The 18,818-nt window shown below is 35.0% G+C and overlaps 1 protein-coding gene across 1 annotated transcript in view; it reads right to left on the reverse strand.

Moving 5' to 3' along the window:
- The window catches only part of LOC150110627 (ES1 protein homolog, mitochondrial-like), a 100,251-nt gene extending 81,850 nt beyond the window's left edge, over positions 1 to 18,401 (reverse strand). Inside the window, exon 1 of the mRNA XM_090395324.1 lies at positions 18,013 to 18,401. Coding sequence (XP_090251450.1) covers positions 18,013 to 18,129 — 117 coding nt within the window. The 5' untranslated portion in view covers positions 18,130 to 18,401. The remainder of the gene's footprint in view (positions 1 to 18,012) is intronic.
- Positions 18,402 to 18,818: the final 417 nt, after the last annotated feature.

Raw genomic sequence — 18,818 nt, forward strand, 5'->3', positions numbered from 1 at the left:
TGCTCCAAACCAAGGAGCACAGAGGGTGGGGACCAGGAGATGTTTAGACAGTTGAGCTTGTCAAGTGCAAGAAGAATGATTTTTATGGGAGATTTTAACTACAGCAGCATAAATTGGGGAGAGGAAGATGCATGTAGCAATAAAGGAATGGAATTTTTAGAATTATTGAGGGAAAAATATCTTAGGCAACGTGTAATAGAGGGAACAAGAGTTTCAATAGTTTTGGATTTGGTCACAGCATCAGAAGAGTTGATAATAACTGAGATGACATCTCTCCCACCAGTTGGAGAGAGAGTGACCATGTGGTTTTGACTTGGAAGATGAAGAGACATGCAGGAGTATCAAAGAGATGGAAACATATGTGGAATTATAAGGCAGGTGATTATAATAGTCTTAGACATCAACTTGGGGAAGTTTCATGGAGAGAGGAATTGGAAGGCCAGGATATCATCAGTGCTTGGGAAATTGTGAAGGAATATTTGTTAGCAGCAATAGTAAACTGTATTCCATAAGTGAAGACGAGGACACAATTTGGTGTAAAGTGGATGACAAACTATATTAAACAGGAACTGCATGTGAAAACGAGGCTATGGAAAGGGATATAAGGAGACAGGTGAAGAGTAGATGCATGAAGAATATAAGACACAGGGCAGGAGAGTGACTAGTATGGTAAGGAAGGCGAAACTGAAATATGAGAAGAGATTGGCCCTAAGATCCAAAGAAAATCCTACGGAATTTTTTAGCTATGTGGCCAGTAGAAGGAGAAATGATTGTGGAAGAATGACATTGTAGGATAAAAATGGGAATAGAGTGACTGATGCAGGGGACATAGTGAATTGTTCAATGAACACTTTATTGGTGTATTTAATCTTGGAGGAGTAAATTTTAATACTAGAGGGATAGGGTAGGTTCGAGATGCAGGAGGAGAACGTGTTCCAAATACTGAGTACTCTAGATGTCAGTAAAGCTGTGGGAATGGATGGTATTTCACCATGAGTTTTGAGAGAATGTGTTAAGGAACTGACAGCTCTTTGACCTGGCTTTTCAATGAAAGTCTGGCTACAGGAATGGTGCCCAGGGAATGCAAGGAAGGTAAGATAGTGCAATTGCATAAGGGCGGTAGCAGACTGAAAGTGTCTAATTATAGGCCAGTTTGTGTATCATCAGTAGTTGTTAAGATCTTGGAGAAATTAGTTATGGACCATATACAACATTGGGTAGATGGGAGTAATGTTATCTGTGAGAGTCAACATGGATTTGTGAGGGGAAGCTCTTGTTTTAGTAATATGCTGGCCTTTTACAATAAAGTTACAAGAGCAGTAGATGAGGGAAAGGTAAATACTGCCATTTTCTTGGATTTAGCAAAGCCATTTGACAGGGTGCCACATGATAAGCTGATATTTAAGTTGCAGCAAATGGGTTTGGATGTCAGGTTGGTTAACTGGATTCAGGATTGGCTGTCTGATAGTTATTAGAGAGTTGTGTATGGTGGGGAAGTTTCAAGGAGGCAGAAGGTTACAAGTGGGGTCCCATAGGGCTCAGTACTGGAACCTATATTTTTAACCTTTAAATCAATGACATTCCAGTGGATTGCAGGGGGATATTCGGTTGTTTGAGGATGATGTGAAGCTGGGAAGAGTTATTAGTAATAGTGCAGATGTGGTAGTCATACAAGAGGATTTGAATAAGCTAGACAGATGGGCAAATGAATGGTCTTGAGGTTTGGGACATTGCATACTCTATTTGAGGAGATATACTGGAGGAAGTAGGGGAGACAATAGATCTGGGGTTGATGATTGATAGAAGCCTGAAATTCAAGCTAACTCAGATGATTGATGCAATAATGAGGACGCTGACCTGCAGAGATAAAAGAGTTATCATTCCATTGTATAATACCCTGATCAGATCACACTTAAGACTATTGTTCTCAGATTTGGTCCCTAGGATTTGATGGGGATAAATTAACTGTGGAAAGGGTACAGAGGCAGATAACAAAGACAGTTTCAGGAATGTACAATGTTAGTTATGAGGATCGGCTGGGGGAATGTGGACTGCAGAGTTTGATGGATAGGAGGGTGATATGATCGAGACTTTTAAACTGTTGAGAGGTGGTTACAGGGTTGACACCGAGGAGTTCTTTTGCTTGGTTGAACAGTGGGAAGGAGTGATGACAAGGGGCCATCCCTGGAAGTTACAAAAGGAAACTGTGAGCAAAAGGATGAGGAGAGGTTTCTTTGCATGGAGGGTGGTTGAACCATGGAATGCAATGCCTGATAGAGTGGTGAGAGCAAGAACAGTCAATGAGTTTAAGGAGTGGTATGACAGACTTTGTGTTTCCTAGGGGGGGCCTCCCACGATGAGTCTTGATACACTTGTGTTTCCTAGGAAGGACCTCCTGCGATGATTCTTTTGACTCCTTGGAGGCCTAAATAATAATCATAATAATAAATTCTCGCAAACCTCAAGATGATATCCCATCTAATCCCACAGCTGTATTTACATTGAGATTCTGCAATATCCTGGTAGTGGTTTTCCCTTTCAGTCGTTTTTGAACCTGGGTGATTTTGTAGACATTGCCTACAGTGTTCCTAGTGAGGTTTCATCTCAGGCTCAAGACTGGCATATGGCTAAGACATATTCATGACTGTAATCCATGTATGTTCATGGGGCAGGTTTACCTGTTCTGGGGGATGAAAAACACGAGTTTCCAGGTGAAAAAAAACCTCTTACCTCCATATGAGACTGGCTAACTCACCTTTCGTTGAAAGAGACCAAATAAAGTTTTCTCACATCACTGACGGGAATAGAACCCAGGTCTTTCCAACCAAAGGGCTCCGTCTATACTGACTGAGCTATGGAGGCTCTCTCCTGCAATATCCAAAGAACCTCCAATTCATCCACCTCTGTTCCCACATTAGTGTCTGTCACATATGTTAAGGCAGTAACCTCACTAAGATGATATACCCTTGCAAAGTGGTCACTCAGTAACTCAACTATCTGCTTCTGTCATCTTGTGACCATCAACTATGAACAGCCACCCTCCTGCCTATCTCCTATTCATTTTGGCTGCAATTCATCCACTATCAACAGCACTACCCCACTCCCATCCTATCTTCTCTGAAAATACTAAATCCTTCACATTCTATCCATCTAACTACTGTTAGATGGATAGAATGTGAAGCTGCTGTTAGCTAAGTATCACTAATGCCTATAACATTTGGCGAGGTTGCAATAACCAATGACAAAAACTCACCCCTCTTGTTCCTAATAGTTCTGGTATTAGTATATAGAAACTGCAGCATCCCTTTAGGTCCCCAACCACCTTTACTTCCTGAATTGACTACCCTATTCAATATTTTTGAGACTAGATTCTGCACTTGGTCATTTTCACACTGACTTGCCTCATGGGTGCCTTCACACAAACTCACCTGCTTCCACCCTAATTGCTTAAATTTTCCTGAATTTGCAATTCAGCATGTTTGAGACACCTACCACTAAAACCATTTAAATGCAGTCCATCAGTATTGTACAGATCCTTCTTTCCATCAAATATAGACCACAGATCCACAAATCCTAATCAATCTTTCTGCACAATCTATGTATAGATTGTGCAGAAAGTTTTGCCTCTTCTAACAACTCCTTTACAGCCTCCCTGATTGAATACTTCTCAAATCATTTGTGCCAACCAAAACAATCATTTTCTTTGACTTACCTTTTTTGCATCCGGATGGCATGACTAATATCGTGAATTTTTGCACCAGGGAAACATGATTTTGTCACACTTTTGTTAAGTTAGATAACTTTCTCCCTAACTTTTTTATTCGCTTAGTCTTTTTTTACTACTTTGGACTGCCTGCTTCTTTCTCTTCTGGGCTCTGATAAGCTCTTGCTGCTTCTGCAATTTTTAAATTTTGCACTTTGTACTGGAAGGATAACATTCAAGCATGCTATTTCTTTATTAACATTGATTTTGTTCTCCTCTGTTTTGTCAGCCACACTTTTGACATCAATAACATCATTTTTCATCCTACTGTCAGTACTGTCCACTCTACTAACATTTGCTGTGTTCTTGTCACCTAATAGGTACTCACTTTTGAAACATTTAATACACGCTCTCTCTCTCTCTCCAGTTTCAATTTCCTTCCACATATTCTTTAATTTTCTCGATAAATATATTTCACACAGCACTGCACAAAATCCTGTAAATTCAAATCGCCCAACAACATAGTCTTTGCCACCATTGTTCTACCACAAATTGGCACCATACCGACAAAATCATATTAAAACAAAACAAAATACAAGGTTTGTTTACAAATTAAATAGCTCAGTTAATCACATATTCATTTAAAATGCCATCCCAGAGCAACTGTATAAATTCCACTTCCATCTTGCCATGCACCCATTCCTTCCTCTATTCTATAATCACATAGTTGAATTCCCCCATAATAATTGCTTGGCCAGCACTGATTATGTTAATCTACCAATGCATGTTGACCCCCTGGTTTATAGCAGCAACTAACAATACATTTTGTCCTATTGGCCTCTACCTCGCACCGATAACCTCTAATGAACCATCTCCCTAAGACCTAAAATCCTCTTTAATTTCTAATTTTGCTGATTGTAGTTCTTCAGCTACCATGAACAATACCCCACCTCCTATCTTATTTCCTATATCGTCCTATCCTCCCTGAAAATACAATGCCTTTTACATTCTCTCACTGTAACTATATCGTTTTCTGTCAACTAGGTCTCACTGATGCTGCCTAAAATTTTTGGCCAAGTCGAGTTGACCAATGCCAATAACTCCTTTCCCTTATTTCTGATACTTCTGGCATTTGTGTGCATGCATTTTAACATCTCCTTGGACCCAGATATTATACAAGGATAAACCCAGTTATCCTTGTATAATCATTACCAATTCATTCAAATCTGAAGTATGTGAAATCACATTCAGCATTGCATAATCATTTCTGTACGCACACTCATTTGTTCCAGGGTTGGCAAGACACATATTTGATTGCATCCTCCTCCCTAATATCTCTAGTTTTGCACTTTCAAACTCTCACTAAACAATATATTCTCCAAACATCTTACTCCCAGACCATTCAAATGTAGTTCAACAGACATATATGAGTCCTTTCATCCAGCAAATTCACTCTACACATCTATAAACTGCACACCATTCCTCCCGCACAATCTTCTCATTGACTCACTAGCAATCATTGTCCTTCTCCATTTCTGTACTATCATAATGAGGCAACAGACTTTCTTTCTTACTCTTCATTTTCACTTCTTTCAACAACTCTTTAATATCCTCTCTCGTTGCATATTTCTAACCTTTAAAATCATTTGTTCCTGCACAAAACAATCAACACTCTTTCACTTCTAACAAACTAACATCCTTGATCAGGGCCGTCGCCAGATTTGATCACACCCTGACACAAACAATTAAATATCATCCCTGATGGATTATAAGACAAAAATATAAGAAAATCTTCAATTGCTATTTTGCTTTTATTACAAGAGAAACATTAATGCAAAACAATTACATAATATTAATTAAATGTTTGGTCTACAAGGATATCGCACAATAAAACTGTTTATAAGGCTCTCCTAAATTTAAATTATAAGCTATGTCGGCCTCTACTGATATAGTTGCTAGACACAACCAATCTTTCTTGGGTCATTGCTGTTCCCAAATAATTTTTAATCAGTTTAAGCTTGGAAAAACTTCTTTCCGCACTTGCTACACTAACAGGAATTGTAGTGTAGTGAAGGTGCCTAGCGCAATATGGCTGAACGAGTGCCCTTATTAAGCAGCACCATGAGGCAGGCTGCCTCTATGCTACAACCTGTCAACGTTAAGTATACTTCTTATCATCAAATCTCCATACAATACCTTCTCCTTATTCCCAGTTTCTCACACTTTTATACTTTTCCAATTCACTTTTTCTTTCATTCTCTCTCTCTCTCTCTCCTGGTGCACCACACAATAATCATTTCTCCAGTCACCTCTAGCTCCCATTCTGTCCTGTGAAGGACACCATGTAAGTACACTATTTCACTCTTTACTCACCATATCATCCATATTACTTTCAGTCATTTCTTTCATGTTATCATTCATATTTCAAGCATGAGCATTCACTCCTTCCACATTTTCCAAAACACTTTATCTTTCCTTACATCGTTAATATGAGTCATTTCATTCAACTGTAAACTAGATAACTGAAAAAAGAACCATCAGACTGCATCAACTGTAAAAATCTCTCCCTCTTCTAAATCCCATCTACTCTTCTAAATGTACCTCATAAGTTGCTCTAATTCTCTACACGATTTGTATAATTCTCTACATGTTTTGTATAATTCTTATAACTTATATGAGTGACTTAATAAAGGCTATTGGTCTATAATTTACACAGTCCTGAATATAGTTGGAATGCTTATTTTAGGAAAAGGCTGCATTCAAGAATGGGGAGAAAAATTTCTGATCATTAAAATTTCTCCAGAACTTAGACTTGGTTGAACAATTGCATGAAATAATGCTTTGCTGTTTCTCCTCCATACTTCCAGAACGTTCAGCATTTCATCTCTACCTGGAACTTTATGTCATTTGTCTGATTGCAGCGTCTATTTCCATCTTTAATATTTTGGGGATTTCCTAACTTTTATTAAACTTTTTTTTCCCATCATTTTCAGTGTTAACTTTGAAAATTTATTTAAAATGGTCCATCCAAATATCAGAATTTATTTTTACTTTACCAGTCAGATTGTCTCTTATCTTTCATTTCTAGTGGTATAGGTTTATGTGTTTTTAAAAGTTCTTTTATTGTGTGCTATATGCAAATTTAGTATTGATTTTGGTTCTTTACATTTAGATGCAATTTTATTTTTTTAATTGTTTATGGTTTTCTAATAATCCAGGCGTGCTATGAGTAGAAAGCTTTTATCTTTTTTTTTTTTTTTTTGATGCCACGGGTCTATTATTTCAGTAGTAAGCCAATTATTATTAGGCTGTTTTCTGTAATGTTTGTTTTACCACACCGAGTACTGCTTTTTTTTTTTTTTCTTTTCCTAAAATTCTTTTGTGTTTTCAAGGGTTGAGGCTCCCATTTGATAATCATTGAAATCTATTTTGTGTACTGGAGTCCTTTAATTTTGAAGCATCAAGCCTTAGAAATCTTTTCCTACTAGTGGATGCTTTGTATTCAAGCTTTATTTCTGCTTGACAGAATTATTATTATAATACAGGTATCTCCATGAAGTCAGAAGACTCAGTGTGGGATTATTCAGACACTAACCATTATTCACACAATATCTATCATACCTCTTTTTAAACCCATTCACTGAAAAAGCATCTGCAACCAATTCACCACTGTCCAAGCAAAAAAAAAATCCATTCATAACACCCTTGCTAGCCACACTCTTACACAATTATGATGGGTAACCCCTCATTTTCTCCCTTCATGCCATGTACTGAAAAAAAGTCTTTGGTGTCAATCCTATACAAAACCCTTTTAATAACTTATATATATTTTCATCATGTCTCTTCTTTTTCGCCTATCAGCTAATTTATCAGCTAACAAAACCCACAGACTTTCAATGTATTCTCACAGGGAGCATTCCATAGACCTGCACAACCTTTGTCAGTTGTCTCTGGATTATCTCCATCACTTCTTCATTCACGTGGAATTTGGATGACTGGATGTAGTCTCATTAAAGCCTTCTAAACATGGACAATAACTTCTCTATCCCTGCTTGTTAGTGTAATTTCATGATAAGAATCCATATCTATTTTTTGAAAGATTTTACATTTTGAAATGATATTTTCCTTTTTTTTTTTTTTTTGTTGAATGTGATATAATCAATACCATTTTTAACTTGGCAATCAGGTGAGGTTCATATGCATTTGTAAATGTCTATGAGAAAAATAAAATGTTACTACCCATCAATCCTACTGTCTTATAAAATTCAAAGGCTTCATTGCCTCTTTTGTTTCTTTCAACAATTCTCATTACTCTCTCTCTCCATGTTCTCAGAATATTAGGCCTATTTTTGCATTACAGTTTCCATTACTAACAACATGTCTGTTTTATTGGTATTATCAATTTTTATTTTCAGATTGGAAAGAAATTGCTCAAATCCATTATTTTAATGAAAGTAATCTGATGCATATACTATTTTCTTAATGCACATATTTATATTTATATTTTTTCTTATGCCTTTAATCTCAGTCAGATTGATTTTGAAGACACTGGGATAATTTCTGTTATTGTAGAATTTAAAAGATGATATTTTTTTACTCTGTCTGCAAGGTTGTCTGAGAATAGAAAAATCAGAACTTCATGGTAGACTCAGGAAGATGAAATGAAGAAAAAAGCATATTGAAAATTCCTGGCAAGTAGGTCAGCTTGTGCTCATAGAGAATACAGAAAAAAATTAAGAAAATTAAACATTTGTAAAACTATCTAAACAAGCAACGACGTGAGCAGAAATATATAAAATTAATATAACGAAGGTGACAAAATATCATGAAGACTATTGAAAAAGCTTAGAGAAATGGAGAAAGAGTAAAAAGGAATCAGAGATAATAAAGATGACTTGAAAACTAAAGATATTCTAGATGTCTGAAGAAACTAATTTGAAAGATTGCTAAACAGTGGCAGCTCATGGCTTGAAATCGTAGGGGTGCTGCAACTTTCGAAATATACATACACACAGTAAGCGTATACGTGTTTGGATAAAATATCAAAATTATGGTAAAATTTTTTTTAAAAATTAAACATGAAAAAATATTGCTTATTATAGATGAAATTATACAGTTTGGTATAATTCAAAATTACTTAAAAATAAAATATATTCTTCTTGTTTTGTTTCATGAAAAAGTATTGTTTATTATCAATAAAATTATACAGTTTAGTATAATTCAAAATTACGTACTTAAAAATAAAATCCATTCTTTTAATTGTAATTAAAGGAATGGATTTATAACATTTGGACATTACAATTAAATCCTTTAATTATAATGTCAAAATATTTAAAGAGACGGTGTAAACATGATAAGCACTACGAAAACTCTACTACTGGTGCAAACTGCATATAAACAACAGTGGAACTGCACGAAGGGCAGTGCCGCATTACAGTAATAGCTCGCATCTCACTATGATGTGCTTGCACGCATACAATATGACAGTGGTAAACACAGTGTTGTTAGCATTCTTCACCCTCCTAAGTGCTACAAGATGGATTTTTATTATTTTTTATACAAAATAAGAGAATTGTATAGGATTTTTGATGATAAAATTAAATATTACAAGCAAATATAAATAAATTAATAAGTATATTTATATATTGAGAAAAATTGGGGGTGCTGCAGTTCCGCAGTGCCTATGCACGAGCCGCCCCTGTTGTTAAATGAAACAAGCAGTGACAACATGATGATAGAAAACACTATACAGGAATGCAATCAGAAATACATACTTGAAGTAGAAAAGGCCATCAAAAACCCAAAATATTCAAAGTCAAGTGAAGTAAAAGATATTTGACCAGAAATGCTGAAATATGGAGGTATAAAAGTGTTACAGTGGCAGCATAATTCAGAAGGCTTGGTCTGAGGATTGAATAGCAGATGACTGCAGTAGAGTTCTCAGAGTTCCCATCTATAAAAAGTCAAATAAAACTGAATACGATCATTACAAGGAAATTTCCCTAATGAGTTATAAATTAAAGATACCAAGAAATTATATACTTGGTTTAATCCTTTATACAAGTATAATCAAACAAAGTTTGCACCTGTTTTCAGGACTGGGGCAACTTGTACATAGAGGCTAATGACTTCACATTACTTGTCTTAGTATCCCATTGCTTACACTTGGATAAAGGATTAAACCAAGTATATAATTTCTTGGTATCTTTAATTTATTATTACCCCAAGACCTCATGGAGTCAAAGACTCATCTCGAATCATAATCACCGGAATCAAAGACTCATCCATTATAGTATAACCAAGTGGAAAAGCTTCCAACAACCTTCGCTAATGAGGATTCCTGGTAAGATTTATGCAAGTATACTTGAGAAACAGTTAAGAAAAATTATGGAAGTGAAGCCTGTAAAAATAATAAGCTGGATTCAGGCCAAATAGAGGTTGTCAGGATCAGATTTTCCCTTTAATAAAAATAAATGAGAAATCAAGGAAATATAACAAGAATCTGCAGTTAAGTTTTGTAGATCTGGAGAAGGCATATGACAAGGTGTCCAGAGAAAAGCTTTTCAAAACACAATTATATTGGACAAGTGGAACATTATTATTATTATTTGACCTCCATGGAGTCAAAGGACTCAAACATGGGAGGTCTATTGGGAGATCACGCAAAAAGATCATCGCACCATGCCTTAAACCCAATCACAGTTTCTGTACTCACCACACTTTCAGGCAATGCATTCCACTCTCATCACTCTAAGCAAAGAACCTACTTCTCACTCCACTGCTCATCATCCATCATTACAGTCCATCTTGAAACTCACTGAACTGACTTAACTGCCTCCTCTTTCATTCTCATTCACTTATGTTCTTTGGAACAACCTTCCTCAAATAATACAACTTTCAGCTGTTCAAACAAAATGTGAACAGATTTCTCCTTTCTTCTTGTCCTCTTGCTTATGCATGGTACTAATCGGCTTATAGATCTTGTGACCTTTCGTGTGTGGATCAGATATGATAATATATATATATAACAAGCAACAAAACATTACAGGTAATCAAAATTCTTTAGCTGTATGGATGATCATGACCGTTCAGTTTATATTTCTTTTTTTTCCCAAGATGCTTCAAAGATAGCATGCTCTGCATTCTGTGAACTTGAAAGTCTCCTTTCCTTGCTCACACCTTATCTTCCTTCCTGTATTCTCCTGAAGACAAGTTGTAACATACCATTCTATGTGAGTGTTCACAGGCACCTTATTCATTTGGTGTCTTACTTCAGCCAAACAGTAAGGTCAGCATGCTTTCACAGGGAAAGATTGCCAAAATTATATCCGACATCTAGAGTCAGACAAGTCCAATTTAGTTGGCTTGCAACCTCTGCCAAACATAGATTTCAACAGAACAAGATCAAAGTCCTCCAGAAAAGTTGATTTTTGTAGAACTTTATAAAAAAGAGAGATAAAGCACTACTCTACACATGAAAGTAAAATAGGTATGATTGCAATGTGCTTTCCTAATTTCTGCAGGTAATCCAAATGTTTCTTACATTTAGCATCCAATATCACTGTTAATTTTTTTTTTTTTGGAAATACTTTTTATTAATTATGACTTGAGAAAGCATTTGACAAAGTCCAACATACTAAAATGATTCCTCCTGCTATCCTCATCTGTCTAGGATGGGTTGAGTCTCCTCCTAATTAGGAGTTTACTGGTGTATTAATGCATCCGGTTCACCACTCGTCTGCTGCATCCCCTATGGTGATATATTTCTGACTGTATCCGTGTATGTTCACGGGGCCGGTTTGCCTGCTTGCGGGATGAAAAACCCCAGATAAACTAGGGGAAAAAACCCCTGCTGTCCATGCCCAAGACTGGCTAACTTGGCTATGGCTGAGGATGATTCTTGAGCTCCTCACATCTCCGACTGGAATCGAACCTAGGACATTCCTTCCCCACTATTAAAAAGAATTAGATTAGATGGTAGACATCAGAATCATTGAAAACTTATATTGGAAGCAAAAGGCATCTGTTCAAGTTGATGACATTATTACAGATTCTATTAACATCAAAATGAGGAGTAAGGCAAGGATGTGTGCTGTCACCTCTTTTTAACATAGAGGCCATATTTCAAAAAATTTTAAAAGGAAGAGAGGAAGGGATTAATGTAAAAGGTGAAATCATCAGTAGCATCCAATATGCCTGATAACACAGCTCTCCTGGATGACAATATTCAGAATCTTCTGGAACTAGTGCACAAAGAGAGTGAAAAAATGGGATTAAAAATAAATATTACCAAAACTAAATTCATGGTCATAAGCAAGAAACCAATTCTTAATTGAGCACTTTCTTAAAATAGGAAACAAACAGAAAGAGTGGAAAAGTTTAAATATCTCAGATGCTGGTTGAATGAAGATTGCAATCCAGAAATAGAAATAAAAGTTAGAACTAAAATGGCAAGAAAAAATTTCACCTTATGAAATATACACTGTGTAACCGCAATTTAATTTAGAGCTTAGAGTCCACATGGTTAAATGCTATGTATGGTCTGTATTGCTGTATGGTGCAGAAGCTTGGACCTTGAAGACAACATCAATAAAAAAAACTTAAAGCCTTTCAGATGTAGTTATGTAGATGAATGTTAAAAACACCATGGACAGCAAAAACGTCCAATCAGGAAGTACTGGAACAAATGGGGAAATCAAGTAAGCTTTTAGATACCATAAAAAGAAGGAAATTGCATATCTTAGTCACCTACTTCGTAATGAAAAATATAAGATACTTCAATTGATTATAAAAGGGAAGATAAGTGAAAGAAGAGGACAAGGAAGATGAAGAAAATCTTGGCTGGCAGACATCAGACAGTGGACTGGCATGAGTTCTGAGGGACTGTTCAGAGTGGCTGAAAATCGCTCAAAATTTGCAAAGGTGTTTGCCAACCTCCAATAGGAAATGGCACTCAAAGAAGAAGAATGACTTATAAGCACTTTAATTACATGGCATGTTAGTCATAGCACACTATCAGCAATGTCATGCCATAATCTGCTTGTTCATTATACTTAAATTTAAACATTGTTTCTTATATTATCTATTGTACCTTATTGTGCTTATTTTTGCTTACTCAAAAATTCTATCACTAATAAAAATTATATAGGTTTTATGCATTAATTATTTCATTATTTCTGATTAGCATACTTCTTGTCAGCTTATATCTCAATCATATCTCCACTCCTATCTACCAATTTCTACAGATGCTTGAAACAATCTTTGGTTTACTTTTCTCTGCATCATCTTTGATATTTCCATATCCCTTACATATTCAGGAAGCCATACATGAACACATCAGTCCAGGTGTCACATTGATTAGGTGCCACCATAAGGCACTTCTGACTGAATCAATCCACCTTAATCATTGCCTTCCTTTAGGTCTTTTTCCTGCTATCTTGGCATCAAACAATACCTGTTTTGCTAAACTTTCCTCTCCCATTCTGTTTAAGTGATCATACCACCTCAGATTAGCCCTCTTCACATATTCTTGAATGCTAACAATGTCAAGTTCCTTCATAATATCTTCATTTAATGATTGTGACATTGATGCCACTGGTCGCTCTCCTAATTTTTCTTAGAATTCTCATATCTATGGTCTCTTATCTTTGATCAAGTGTTCTCAGATCCATAACTTAAAACTGGTTTGAACACTGTTTTGTATACTACTAGTTTAATGTTTTAGCTATTTTCTCTCTTACTCCAACATAAATTTATTCATCTCGCTCCTGACCATACCAGGTGTCGCTTTGCATATTCTGTTGTCTAATTCTAAATTCAATTTTCCATCTTCATTAAAAATTATCTCAAATATCTTTGCTAAAAATTGGCTAATTAACTGAAATATTTTACATCTTCTATAGGTTCTTGATTGACAATGCATCTAGTTCCTACCTATTTTCATAGTTTTGGTTATGATGATTTGGGCCTCCATGGATTCGCAAGACTCATTGTGAGGCCCATTTGTTAGTTATTTAATTTAGTTAAGAGAATGGAGACTTGCACTGAAAGTGTTTAGGAATACACTATCATCTACATAAAGCAAACTGCTAAGTCTGATATTTCCAAGTCTAATATCAAGTTTAATGTCACTTTTTTTAATAATGCAATCCAAATAGATGATGAACAAGATGATTGATTTTTGATTGACTGATGAACATGGTGATTGATTTTACATCAATCCATCTTTCTGGATTTCCTTCAATGCTAACTGCTGACTTATAATATAATAATATAATATAAAGTATTGCTTTGCATAATATTCCATTTACTCCATATAATTCTGGTATTCTGAAAGGGTTTTCTCTGGGCACCTTTTCCAGATCTACAAAACTTAGTACAAATCCTTGTTATATTTCTATACTTTCTCAACTATTTGTCATAAAGTAAAAATCTGACCTTCACAACCTCTATCTGTCCCTGAATACAGCTTGTTTTTTTCCAATTTTTTTCTTTTGCAAATTTTCCTATAATCTTCTCAAGAATATATATATATACATATTCATAGTCATCACTATGAATAATCCATCATTGGATTATGTGAGACAAAATGGCCAGAATCTGAAAAATTAACAAGAGAAGAAGGAAATTTCTTTCTTTACTCAGGTACTCTAGAAGGAGGAGTTCTGTTCTTTTTTCCAAAAAAAATTAAGCACTGTATCATTGACCTTAAACCAGGGAATAGTAGTAAGACTAAAGGGTAAATCACTAAATATATCTATTATACAAGTATACACAATATCAATAAACCTTGGATTACCTAAGAAATATTACAACTTTGTGATCAGCAGAGATTATAATCAATTCCTCACAGTGGGAACAACAATGAACAGTATAAGTATCTAAACAGACAGAATAAAAGGGAAGTAAAATTTGCAAAGATAAATGGTTATACAAAGAATGCAAAGAAATTGAGGATAATCTTCATAAGAATAACCATATAACATACATAATATACGTATACCACCAAACTCATATGATATCACGAAGTGGATCACTTTTATGACCAAATCAATAACTTGATTCGTGAAACACCTAAGAAAGACTTTCTAATAGTACAAGGGGGGATTGAAATGCAAAAACTGGATTAGATACAGGAAGGAATTTTCTCCCCTTTGCCAGCCCTTTTGGACTAGGTGAAACAAATGACAGGGATATGAAACTGATAGAATTTACTTTGCACAAATCTCACCATAACTAATATGCTTTTTTCCACATAAAAGTTCATGAAAATGAACCTGGAACTCCCCAGATGGAAGAACATGGAATCTAATTGATTATATACTTATAAAAAAAAATAATAATAAAGTAAATATAAAACCTGTATAAAATCAGCAAGAACTAGATCTTTCCTAGACACTGACATTTAAGTAACGTCTTTAATTTAATTTAAGTTGGACTTAGACCCATAAGAAAAATAGAAAGCCAAAGTTTAACCTTATCCAACTTAAATCAAATATCACTAAAGAATTATTTAAAATAAATCTTGCTTCTGCTCTTGCTGAAATCCCTGATGACTCTCTTGATTCTGATACCTCTTATCTACAGTTTTCAAGGACAGTTATTGAAGTAGCTGAAAATATCCTGGGAAGAAAACACAGTATCAATAAACCTTGGATTACCTAAGAAATATTACAACTTTGTGATCAGCAGAGATTATGATCAATTCCTCACAGTGGGAACAACAATGAACAGTATAAGTATCTGAACAGACAGAATAAAAAGGAAGTAAAATTTGCAAAGATAAATGGTTATACAAAGAATGCAAAGAAATTGAGGATAATCTTCATAAGAATAACCATATAACATACATAGATACCAAATAATTAAGAAATTAACAAAGCAATTTGTTCATAAGAGCTGGATAACTGAGCATGATAATGGAACAAATATTATTCTTCATGAAAAATTGTTGAAAAGATGGCATGATTATTCAAGTGTGATGATAGCTTGGCCCAACAAAATTTAGAGGGAATTGTTCCAATGATAACAGACAACAGTGCTTATCCTATACTTAGAGAAATAGAAGGAGCCATCTTAAGATCAAAATCAGGGGTTTTAAATAGCAAAAGTGACAATATTCCAACAAGAACTACTTAAAGGTGAGAACCTGTTGTTAGCACATCCACAAAATTTGCCAGCATGTGTGGAATGTTAAGATCTGGCCAATGATTGCCGCAGTTATCCTTACTCTCATTCCAAAAAAAGAAAACAACAAAAAAGTGCAATATTTTGAGGACAATTAGCCTTATCAGCCACCCAAGAATTCAATTTTTCATACTTCCAGGCTGAATTTAGAAAGAACAGGAGTATAATTGACCATATATTTAGCTCCATATCATTGGGAAAAAAAAATATGTAGAACATAATAAAGGAATGTGCCATAATTTTACTGACCTACAGAAAGATTACCCAATAGAATCAAAGGGCATGATGCCCTTTGGAAAATAAAATTCTGCAACATTATGGAATAAACAACAAAATAATACGATTGATTCAATTCTTATTCATCTTCTGAAATGATGGCTGAAATCAAGGAGCATGGAGTGAGACAGAAGTGCAAGTTATCACCAATGTTATTTAACTGCTTCCTCATATATATCTCAAATAAAGCCCTGGAGAACTAACATTGGAGTGAGAGAAATTGATTATATTGATCTTCTAGCAGAAAACAAATCAAATCTTCAAGAAATCACAAAAAAATTAGACTCTTAAAAACTATGGCTTAACCATATATATCCAAAAAATCAAAAACAATGGCAAATATCTATGTTATAACGAAGAAGTGCTGTAGCAGAAAGTGAAAAAATCCTACTTGAGAATATGCCCATTATTATTGCGACACCTCCAGGGAGTCCAAAGATTGATCGAGGGAGTGTGTCAACGGCATCGAATGATTGATTCCCTTCCAACTACTAACCATGCTCAAACTTGCTTAACTTTTTATGTGAGCCATTAGTAGCAGAGACTCTACCAATCGACCAACCTATAGAGGTTGATCAGTTTAAATACCTAGGCAATATTTTTAATAAAGGTGGCAGATCAAGACAGGATATTAGAATAAAAACTGCAAAACCAACAAGAGCACTTGAAAAACTAAAACCACTATAGCCAGATAATAAGTTTACAATTACCAACAGATCATGCTTTATAACATACTAGTTAATTCGGTACTTCTATATGGAAGTGAAACTTGGACCATCCTAAAAGATGAAAAGAGGTTGTTGGCATTTAAAATGAAGTGCTATAGATGACTCCTTAAGATACCATATACACCAATCACATCACAAATTTTGAGGTAAGACAAAGAATCAGTTCTTTTTGCCAGTCCAAAAGATAATATCATAACTAAAATTTAAAGATAATGTAACCTGGTCATAACAGCACATCAAATGGTCTACCAATGCAAGTTGTAAGACTTATTTCTGGAACTCAAAAAAGAAGCAGACCTAGAATATACTGGATAAACAATATAAAAATAAAAAGTTACACCAGTGCCAGGGCTGAAAGCAAAGTGCCAATCAAGGTCTGAGTGGAAGTTTTCTATAAGATACATTTCCAATATTTATCCTAATATCATAAAAATGAATGATCATTCTTCTCTATATGTGTGTATGTACTATATGTATGTGTTATGCATGTGTGTATGAGAGAGAGAGACTGAAATAGTTTGCATGAATAATATATCAGAAGGAAACAACAGAATACAAAATGTTTACATAAATGCATCTCATAAGTCTAGATCAGAGGATTCTTGGAACAGAAAATAACGTATGTTGTACACTGATAACAGAAAACCTCCCAAAAATGTTTTAGATTTTCTGGTTGTTTTCCTTGCATGGGTTCTACTCGCCCTTGCGTAATTGGTTCTTTCTTGTGTTGCAAGGAATGGTTTTAAGTTTGGATTTAACATGACCTCGGTAAGCTGTAAGTTTTTCTTTCTGCCTCATAACTGTAATGGTGTAGGATTTTCAAAGCATTGTGGAATACTTAGTGCCTTAATGTCTTTCGCCTTGGATGTTTACCCAAATTGTAGTCAGTAACGATACTGCCATACTTATCAACATAAACTGCATTCATTTATTATATCGTTTCTCATATAATTTTCTATACTGTCCTTTCTAATACACACTAACTTGGAGTTTTGTACAAATATATATCTGCATATTCTGTTTGCCTCTGGTATTAATCACAAACTATTCCTCATGTCGTTACGCCGAGTCTACATTCAACCATATACTTATATAACATACAGTATTCACGGTACTTACAACACCAACTTTCTTTGCTTTGCTCGCGGAAATAGAGAAGTGTCTAAATATATTTATTGCAGAGCCAACACACAATTTTACATTATGAGCTTGCCTCGAGATTGTACAAAAACTCATGTTCTCTTTTCTTTTATTTTTCTAGTGAAGAATTTCTTTATTTTACCGACGAAGCCAGCAGTACACGACCAACAAAAATTCCACAACCACAATGTGGACACAGAAATGTGGACCAGGGTGACCACCCAGCAAAAATATTTCGTACTAACTTATGCAAGAAAAAGGACTAGATCTGAATAAAAAAAAAAGTACTAAATTTTCATTTGCTTGCATTTCACTCTATTTACGACATTTTACGATATTACTACCTTATTATCATAGATGAAGTCAATGTTAAACTGCTAAATTAACACATGTAAGACAAATATGAAAAGAAAAAAAAGTCAAACACGCCTCACTATAGTCATCTATGAGTCCAAGAGCTGCAGTTGTCAATCATCATAATAGAAGTTCCAGTTGTAACTCTAGCAGTAAACATGTGTATTAATTTACCATATAATTTTTAGTTTCATTTTAGTGTTTAAAATAATGTAACATTAAATTTTCAGTTATTTATTATGCTATTTACATATATACAGGGGTTCCCACCCACAAGAACAACACTGGAAGTAAAAATCAGCTAACGCCTTTTTGTTCCTACAGGGAGTAGGAGAGGCCGTTTACCCATCTAACTTTTGGAGACTGAGTGGGCAGTTCAATCTCCACTGGTACCAATCAGAGATAGACGGCCCAAGGCTATCACTAAATTA

The sequence above is a fragment of the Typopeltis vanoorti genome, chromosome 1 (genome assembly GCF_054136105.1).
Source record: "Typopeltis vanoorti isolate ZY-2024b chromosome 1, IOZ_Tvanoo_1.0, whole genome shotgun sequence".
NCBI lineage: Eukaryota > Metazoa > Arthropoda > Arachnida > Uropygi > Thelyphonidae > Typopeltis > Typopeltis vanoorti.